The sequence below is a fragment of the Rissa tridactyla genome, chromosome 13 (genome assembly GCF_028500815.1).
Source record: "Rissa tridactyla isolate bRisTri1 chromosome 13, bRisTri1.patW.cur.20221130, whole genome shotgun sequence".
NCBI classification, from domain to species: Eukaryota; Metazoa; Chordata; class Aves; order Charadriiformes; family Laridae; genus Rissa; species Rissa tridactyla.
Window position 1 is genome coordinate 2,009,783 of NC_071478.1, and position 10,143 is coordinate 2,019,925.

At 44.3% G+C, this 10,143-nt stretch overlaps 1 protein-coding gene across 2 annotated transcripts in view; it reads left to right on the plus strand.

Moving 5' to 3' along the window:
• Positions 1–10,143, plus strand: part of KREMEN1 (kringle containing transmembrane protein 1) — a 31,245-nt gene that overhangs the window by 16,538 nt on the left and 4,564 nt on the right. For both annotated transcript variants that reach the window (XR_008469241.1, XM_054220035.1), the window contains exons 4-8: positions 3,230–3,354; positions 3,821–3,974; positions 7,262–7,594; positions 8,210–8,368; positions 9,964–10,048. Coding sequence is in view for 1 of the 2 variants with exons in the window: in XM_054220035.1 (XP_054076010.1) it covers positions 3,230–3,354; positions 3,821–3,974; positions 7,262–7,594; positions 8,210–8,368; positions 9,964–10,048 (856 nt within the window). In the remaining variant the exon portion in view is untranslated. The remainder of the gene's footprint in view (positions 1–3,229; positions 3,355–3,820; positions 3,975–7,261; positions 7,595–8,209; positions 8,369–9,963; positions 10,049–10,143) is intronic.

Consider the following 10,143-nt stretch of genomic DNA (forward strand, 5'->3'; position numbering starts at 1 on the left):
ACACTGGAATGGACATAAATGAAATAAAAGGCAAGAAGGCAGCACGGAGCCCTGAGACAACACGTGCATCTCACATGGGGAATTCAGAACCGAATGCTTTAGATGGTTTGTTTGCAATGTTGCAGCTATTCCTGACTATTTTTGGTCTCTGTGTTAATGAGGCTAGGTTGGAATTCAAAGGAAATAACAACTTATGCTCCCAAAAGGTAAAAGGAAGGCTTGCTCTCCCACTTAATTGCATCATGGCCCGCATAAGCCTTGTACTGTAAACGGACTTCGTTACTGGAATCCTATTTCCTGTGTGCACGTATGCCATGTAATAGATTTATTTATTACTGAAATACTGATGAAGTGTTAAATGGCAGAGCCAGGTAAGTTATCCAGAGCTGCATTGATCACTCTGTAAGATTGACCTCCGTGCATCTCAACAAGGGAGCAGAGAGGAGCTCGCACCATTTGAGACAGCATAGCGCCGCACACCACCGTTGCAAAAAGCTAGGAGGCTCTTGAAAGACAGCCCGATGAGCATAGCTGGAACATGGCTTTGAGCTCAACAGGATGAATTCCATCTTTTAATACATGTGCCTTAACATGCAATATGCAGAAGCTCTGGTGTTTGCCAGGACCTCATTATGTCTTAAAGGTCCCTTCCAGGCTAGACAATTCTATGATTCTAGGATATATTTGATGTGTGACTACAAAAGTGCTTTTAGCTAAGCATCTGTCCTTGGGCTCATGGAGTTCGTTGATTTGATATCAGTAATTTGAAGGGCTGGGCACTGGCATGGAAATTACTGTTCACTGTTGGGCTAGACTGATGCTTCTCCTGTTTATTCCCAATCACATGACACTAATTTGGTTTGCTAGGTACAAGAAAGTTAAAATACTGCTGGGACGCCAAAGAGACTAATTAGCTTTAGGATATACCCAAATGGTACACTTGATTTAGTTACCCAACGTAGGAAGTCTTCAAATTACTCAGTCTAGTTTCTTAGCATGGAAGATACTGAAGTACTAATCCTCTGGAGGCGAGGTTGAAGGGTCCCACCAATAAAGTTACTTTAAAAACGAATAAGCAAACAGATGTATATATAAAATATGTGTTTTTAGGAAATGCCGGGTCTCCGAGGAAAACGAGCGAGGCTGGTTAACTAGGAGGCTTTTTCAGGGCAGTGAAATCATGCACTGTACAAAAAACCGGAGCTCTCTGGGAGCTCTCTGCCCAGCTGTACTCAGCTGGGGTGGGGCTGCACATGGGGATTTCCAAAGGTATGTTAAATCAGGCTGTAACTTGAAGTCTCAGTACTTATATACACGTTGCTGCAGGGCATATCAAAGCTGTAACTCCATGAAAGCGTTTATAATTGAAATTGTATCATTCTTGGAAAACAAAATTATTTTATGAACAATATTTGAAGCAACGTGATCTAATTATTCAAAAAATATACGTATTTGAATTTTCTTCCCAACTTCATTAGTTCTTCTTTCTAATACTATAATTGTCCTCCTTAAGAGTATAATCATATACGCACCAGTGTTATTTGCTGGTCTCTAATAGATATGCGAACCCTATGCCTCAAAATAAGGAAGCTGCCGTAGGCACCGTGGCCTAAGTCTGGGAGCAGGTTCTCAGGCAGACCTGTTAACTGTTCCAGATGCCAGGATGATTCAGATTTTAACGGTAAACTGACATCAGTTTACAAGCCCAGTATCTAATATTCCAAAAGACTAAGGATGAGACCATCTTTGTTAGAATTCGACAAATAGAAGTTGTGAATTCAAGGCATTATTTCAATGGCTGCTGCACATGGACATGCATAAGAAATCCCAGAAATGGGCCTTCCAGAATCCAATGAGGAGATACTTTTAGGACTACTGCACAAGACTGCTCAATACAAAAAGCCTCGTGGCATTCTAGTCGTATTTATATGAAACTACAACAATAATATAGAAGCAGGTTACCAACACACGGTTGTCTGATAGAGAAAAGGGCCACCTGTACCAAAGATGGCTAGTTCAAAAGGAGCCCCAAAACAGCTAATCCACATGCTATCAGGTAGCAGAGGCTGAAAAACCCCAAGCCCAGCATTTCCCTCCCGCAAAAACTATTGGCGAGTCAAAAACCTGAAACAGTGCTGTGCCACAAGATGTTGGCAAGAGAGAGTTCAGCATTTACTGGGTACTGAAATAACAAATGACTGAATAAGGAAAGCTCTCCTAAAGACCACATCACATGGGATACAGAGCTGTGGAGGTTAGGTGGACAAAAAATAATCCTTGTCAATCCGGAACAGGGATGAAAAATTATCTGACCACAGAGCTGGTAACAGATTTAATTCCAAGGATGTGAGCAGATACGGCAAGTAGGCAAGGGATAATTTTATGCCATTAGAACAGCACCATATTGTAGCCCACATCCTCTCTCTAGTAGCCATGGCTAAATTCCACTGCTTTGATGAAAAGTGCAAAACCAAACCAAAACAAAAACAGAGGACAAATTATGCACTGAAGGGGGAAAAACTCCTTCTGACTTCCCATAGTGACCGAGGAGCCTTGAAATATTGTATTACTACAATATAGCTGTTTCTTTAAAAAAGTGATATGGCTCACTTTGAGTCTCTTTGTATGTACCGTAAAATATGATACTTTGAATTCATGTCAGAATTTGCCTTTTAAATATTAGGAAATTCCCCTATTTAAGTATGTAGTTCCTCCCATAAAACTTGCCAAACTCCGTCCTAAAACAATTTGGGTTCCCTTCCTCGAATATCCTGTTTAGAAAACTTCCAGAACATCATTGTTTTGAAGATCAGACAGAAATCACATTGTTTAATTTGCATTGTTAGAATATGCATGATCGTAGTCAAAAAAAACCTCAAAACCTGCAAACCCACCTAATACCTTTTATTTTTTAAAATTGTCTCTATCAGGAGAAATGAACCAGGTGTTTCTCTTGCCTGTATTACTGCAGCTTACACAAACCAACTACAGAGCGTTGCCGGTATATTGCTAAGAAGATAAGATGCAATTTCGCCACCTGTCATTTATCCCTGGGCATGTTTGGAAAACATGACAAGGATCTAGGACAGGGTAACATTTCCCATGCTGCGTAATCAAGGCAAGACTGGAGAGAGAGCTGCTTAGGCACCGGGTAGTGCGTAAAGTGGTCTGTGTGCCGGGTGTTCCCAGGCACACCTTTGGGATGACGGTTGTCTCCTCTTCCTGCCAGTGCCAGGAAACCTGGGGTGTTACAAGGACCACGGAGAGCCACCGCCTCTGACTGGCACCAGCGAGACCTCCAATAAACTCACTATCCAAACGTGCATCAGTTCCTGCCGAAGTCAACAATTTAAGGTGATCTCTTTGATGTACATTTACGAAGTGGTTTATGGCAATGTGCTTAAAGCGCTCTATCGTATTTCTGCCCACCCCCCTTCTTTTTTTTTTTTAACCTTCAGGAGGTCTAAGATCTCACTCCCGCTCCAGGGGACCTAGCCCTCTCTCCGCATCCAGAGCAATCTGGGCTAACGACCAATTAATAATGCCAGGGTGCCAGGAGGAAGCATGCTGGCTTACTGCAGTTAGGAGCGATAGACCGGGTCCCTAATTGCCCTCCAGTCCATCTTTCCCGCTAGTCTAAGTAGCATCCTTCCTGACAGCTCAAACAAAAACAGTTTGTGGTGGGACCACTGACCTCTGACTAATTACACATCTCCAAAACACACAGATTCCGCTGCCAGCTTTCTTGCTCATACAACCTCCTGCTGTCACTCCTTTAAGTTATTATCCCTCCCTTCCTCATGCGTCTTTGTTGTCAAAGTTTGCAGGCATGGAATCAGGTTATGCTTGTTTCTGTGGAAATAATCCTGACTACTGGAGATACGGGGAGGCAGCCAGTACGGAATGCAACAGTGTTTGCTTTGGAGACCATACTCAGCCCTGCGGTGGGGATGGCAGAGTCATTCTTTTTGACAGTAAGTATTGAAACAGGCTCAGTTTTTCCCAAAGGAGAGGCCTCAAATGTTCAGCAAATTAGGGAAAAGGGTTTAAATGCGATGAGAACTGCTGTACACAAAGCAGCAAAACACCTAAATTCAGCATAAAAAAAGCCGCTTGCTATTTCTGCCTAAAATTCACATCCATTAAAAATGTGCAATAGCCCTTCCAGGAAACGATGCCTGCCCAGGCAACTGACTCACGCTCCCAGGATCGTCTCGTCTCTTCCTTCCCCACTAACGGCGCTAACGCAGCGATCACAAACAGCACGTCATGGACAGGCTCCTTCCGAGCCGATCGTACCAGAGAGCAGAGAGATGATTAAGCGAGGCACCTCAAATAAAATCTCAATCTGCTTGGGTTTTTTTATCAAACCAGAGGAGACTCTCCATACCCCAGTTAACGCAGCAGAAAGCCGTGCAGCAGGATCGGGACAGGGAAGGAGCGTACCCCAGAATTCCAAAAAAGTTCGGTTGCTGTTATGACCCTTGCCAATTTGATAATTTCTTATACATTGAAATCCCCCTTTCTACTCCTCAGTACGCATACCGGTGCCAGCTGGGTAGCTTCCCAGGTTGACGGTGTGAGTACCCAGTTGTCCAGCTGCAGTGCAGGCTCCCAGTATAGCCGGGAGTACTGGAAAAGTTCACACTGTGCATCACTGTGCATCAATATATAGTGGCTTCTCAGATCTCAGCTGCCTCTGGTGTAGAAGCTACCTTTCAAGTTGATTTGTAAACTTTCTGGAATTAAAACCGGCATCATTTTCCACCTTCTGATCACACAGCCAGACTTCCCGTCTCCTCACTCCGAGACTCTGGTTCCCAGCTCGGGGGACAGAAAGATGCCTCAGTTGAGACAGGAATTGGTCACTCCGCTCACTTCCACATTCTCCACAAGATAGGAAGAGAAGCACTGGAGTTGCATGTTGCTTTCGATGTTGAGATAGCGCGTGGCTTCCTACTGCCACATCCTCTGCTTCCATCCGCTCTTGGCTCCCAAACCCTTGATGGGTAAAGCCTTTCTGTGTAGCTTTCCTTTTCTTGGCTGACGGCGGGCTCGGCAAGGTGTTACCCCGAGGACCTGCGCTGTCTCTTGGGGCAAACAGCAAGGGAGAGAGCGATGGCCAGGTGAGGGAGGTCATCCTCGTAACTGCACCTGTTTTCTTTTGCTGATGAGATTATGTCGTATCCCCGGAACCGTCACCCCTGATCCCTGTAAACCCCCGCCGCCGTGCATCCTCCCACCCCTCCGTTAACCTCATGTGTTTATGTGCTGCAGTCATGGCCTAAAGCTGTAACATTCAGACCCACAACACAGCACTCTACGAGCTCTAGAAGGAAATGAGAGAGGGAAAGCATTTCCACCCCATATGGGGCAATGCTGTACTTTGTCAGGCATCTGTGGAGCACGAGGCGTTGGCATTCTCAGTTAATATCGCTGGGTTGAAGAACATCTTGTGATTCAGTAATTACAAACAGCACAGCCGAATGTAACGATACCTATAAGCACAGAGGAGATTTGCTATCTCAATGACAAATTTCAATTCTATCAATTCTATCTAGTCAAACAATTAGATCTGTTTGATTAAATCTCCAGCGCTGTTAGCACAGAGGCAGTGCCAAACACAAATTGCTCTGTGGGGCTTAGTACCTCGGTGGGGCCTTTCACGTCCTTTTCATTCTTCTTCTTTCATATTCTTTCAGTTCCTCTGTAAGGAAGCGATAGCGCGGCACTGAAGTGTGAGTTTGCCCAGGCTGCGATCAGGCCTTGCTCCAGAAAGAGAAATGTTTTCACATGATTTTTCTGGCAGACACATGCTACTTCTTGTTCTCGTTCTGCGAGCTCCCTTTTAATTTGTATTTATTAAAGCTCTTTCTCAGAGGCTTGTGGAAACTGAGACACTTCAAAACACTTCACTTCCTTTACTTTCATTCTCACAGGCCTCTATTACAGGGCTTTAATTAAGCTTTCAGAGAAAATAATTCTACTTTGCTTCGTCAGTCCTTCAGCCTAGATATGGGGGAGCGATAACTCTGATCCAAACAGTTTTGTTATGAAATACATTATTATATAATAGATATATAATATTGTGTATTTAGGGGATATGCATAAATACATATATATGCATATATACCTATGTACAGTACATTTTAAACGTTCTATATGTGTATATATATTCATCGAGTCGGTTGGCTGGCATTTAAGTTTCTCTCTGGTAAATAAGTTTGCGCTGGGAATCTGGACGGTTGTCAAGGAATATGAAGGTTTACTGGGCGTGTGCTTGTTTTGAATATAAAAGGTAGCAACAAACCCAAAAGATTTTCTTTAGACTTCATAACAGGATCTTTTCCAAGTTACTTAGGGAAGGGAATGTCAAACATTAATTGGACAAGATCAAAAGACAGGATGCTTAAGAAGCACATCTAAATGGCCACAAAGGTGATTAAGGGATTACAGCGTTGCTCATCCAAGGAGGGGCTGAGAGGCCTTGGCTTCGATAGCCGTGAGAAAAGGCGGCTCAGGGGGCATCTTTGCAATCTGTGTAAATAACTGATGGGAGGGTGTAAAGGCGAAGCCAGGCTCTCCTCAGTGTTATTGACTGAATAGACAAGAGGCAACAGGCACAAAGTGAAACGGAAAATCCATCTAAATGTAAGGAAAAGCTTTTTTTATGGCGAGGGTGACACTGGAACAGGCTGCCCAGGGAGGCTGTGGAGCCTCCATCCTTGGAGACTGAAAACACAACTAGACAGCGTCTCCTGCTTTGAGCGGGGGGATTGGACTAGGCAGTCCCCAGGGGTCCCTTCCAGCCTCAGCTGTTCTGTCACAAGTTGCGTTTTCAATTTGCGAAGGCTGTGAAGGAATTTCACTAATTCAGCAGTGAGAGTTACAGTCAGTCATCCACTTGCCTGCCTGATGGGGATGGAGCAGAAGTCCCTGACTCAGGGATGCAGCGTTCGTCCTGGTCCTGCAGGGGTGCGGAAAGGGAACATGGTTACACACAAGGACAAAGGACAGTTGTGATATTTAAGATTGATACCCGGGTCTCAGACTACCGAGACAGGCTGGGTGCATCCCCAGCAATCCCAGCAGCTGGGGGCAGCAAAGAAAACTGATCCCAGAGACGCAGCACCCTGCCGGGGTGAAACGTCTGCACCTTCAGCCACATTGGAGTATTAGAGTCTAGAGAGTGCTAAAGCTGTGCATAATGAATGTAAAACCTCTTTTTTTCATTTCTCTCCCTCTCCTCTTCTTTTCACAGCCCATATTGGTGCCTGTGGAGGGAATTACACTTCTGCTACCGCTGTGATCTATTCCCCAGATTTTCCCGACACATATGGCACGGGCAAAGTCTGTTACTGGACCATCCAAGTTCCAGGGGCATCTCAGATCCACTTCAGCTTTGCCCTCTTTGAAATCAAAGATGCTACAGATATGGTGGAGTTGCTGGACGGCTATACCTATCACGTTCTAGCTCGTTTTAATGGCAAGAACCGGCCTCCCCACACCTTTAACATCTCTTTGGATTTTGTCATTTTGTACTTTTTCTCAGATGAAATCAATCAAGCCCAGGGATTTGCTATCAGATATAGAGGTAAGAGGCTGACTTTGCTGTTTCTACCTTTCAATGAGCCGTTAAAGGATTGAATTCACACAGGAGATTTCTGAAATGGCAAAAAAAGAGCAAATATTTTAACTCTTATGTCTACAGGTGTTCCATCTATCTTGTTGCCACTGCTCAGTGGGTAAAAGCTTTGCTAAAATTTCTCTCAGTTTGGAACACTCCAGTCATCAATATCATAAATAGCAAAATTTAAATTTTCAAAAATTCAAGCCTATATATACCTGCCTTTCAGAACAGACTGGAAAATGAGAAAGCTGACACAAACAAAAAGAACAGTAGTCTGTCTGCATCTTGGTCCAACTTGGCTCTTTCCAACAGTCTGTTCCACTCAGATCGAAAGTCATCGCGAGAAAACGTTTTCCTCCTTGAGCTGTACCTGCTGTTACGATGAACAATTACCTTCCAGAAAAATTCTGAGAGCCCTGCCTTAGTGAAGTACAGGCTTTTTCTGGCATCAGACATAATTTGATTATTGCAGGTCTCTAAATAAACCAGGAAGCAGCACATGTCTGATTACAAGCACAAAACAAAGTCCAGTTTCACCTGTTAAGGAATGTTATCATAACCACACTCTTGTGTTTTCAGCTGTGAAGGACAATGTGCATCAGAAGAGCATTCCGATGAATCAGACCCTTTCAGAGAAGAGAAACGAACAAGCAAATCTCAGCATCAATGCAGCCCGGTCATCGAAGATACTTTATGTCATCACAACCAGCCCGAGTCATCCTAGCAGCTCCATGCCCGGTAATGTTACAAGAAAACGTGGAAACGGGAAAGACATTTTGCCACAGCACAATCTAGAGTCACTATTTCCTTTGCCTCCTCCTCCACGTTATCTGATCCCCTGTGATTTTTCATTTAGTCTAATTACTGCTAACCGTCCTGCTCTCATTACCGCTCAAAACTCACTTCTCAGCATAAATCAGTTAGAAATAGTGTGAAGAGGGTGAGTCCTTGAGGAGGAAAGCAGATCAGAACAAGCTGTGAGTCAGAGCAGCCTCCTCGCTTGCATCAGCTGCGGTGACCAGGGCTTACCGCGGAGGTGGCAAAAGGTGCTGAAAAAAGGGCAAGCTTTTGTAGAGTCTGGAGGAGCCCCAGTGCTGGATGCGTCCCAGTTAGCCCAGTTCGCAAAAGCTCCAGCAAGAATACGAAGAGGGCTAGAAAGGGTGAAGCAAATTAATGGGTGCAGGGCAGATGCCAGTGAGAACTGTCATGTGTCTAGAACTCACCTTCGAGACATCCCTTCATGCAGGACGTTGCCGAGTTGTAAATAACTGAGGGCTGGAAATCCGCTCGTGGTGAAATTCAGCGTTGGTCTCTCCTATCATTAAACTGTCCGGGGCATCTGCTTTTACGTACTGGTGAAGCTGGGCCTCGATCACACTATCAGTGATCGAGTGCTTTGAGGAAGGGGCATTGGGTGGGAGGGAACTTACGCTTCCTTTTTTTCTCCTTTGAGCTTCAACGCTTGTGGAGGTGGTGGCCTTTATTCAGTAGTTCTAATAATTCAAGGTCCTTGCAAGGCTGCTCAGCGCGCTAAATATGTCAGAGTTACATTCTAGTGCCATCCCTTTTCCCGGCTCGACATGCTGTAGCCTCCCCCTGCAAGATTATGGAAGTCCAAATGAAAAGGTGATCTAATAATTCAGAAATGAGCTCCCCTGGAGCCCCAGTCTCTGATCCAGTGCCAGTGCTACGATCCTTCAGGCTGTTCGTGACAAACAAAGGTTCTGCTTGAACTTGGCAGAGCTAAATTGAGATGTAAAATACAATGGCCAAGAGCCTTCAGTGTGAGCTAATAAAATAGCAGACCACAAACACCGATCACCTGTCTTGGTAGATTCCAGAAACGAAAAAAACCAACCCCATATGAGTCGCTACTTACGTAATTACTGATATAAAACTAGGCCATCTCCTTGCCAACACAGAGTTACTACTGGTAGCATATTTTCTAGTGTGTTGTGTATTCTGCATTTAAATTGTCCTCGGAGTGAGTTTTGATTCCTTTCCTAGATGCTAGTTAGATAATTTTACTGGTATATGCTTTGAATTTTCCCAGCTTTCAATTTTATAGGGAGCAGTCCTGCATGGGAAACCCAGTTCTGACAGAGAGTTACGCCGTCTCTGCCAGTCTTTGCGGAAAATACTTAAAGGTTTAAGGCATCTTCCAATTACTGTTTTGAATAAAGCATCAGAAAGCTATGTGTTTCTTTTGTGCAATTGTAATTTGCAGTTCTTTTGTGCAATTTAAACGTTGTAAGTAAATGAATGTCCTCTCCTCTCCCCCTCTCCTTCTCCTCCTCCTTCTCCCTCTCCTTCTCCCCTCTTCTCTTGCACAGAGTGGACAATCTACAGCCTCACAGCGCTGCTCATCCTCAGCGTTACAGCCATAATAGCAAAGATATTTCTCCACATAACCATGAGGTGAGTCTGGAGCAAAACTGTCCCTGGAGCACTCACAGAACAGAGTATCTCTTTTGGTCTTGTTTTGACAAGATTTGTATTTTAAGGAAGAAAAA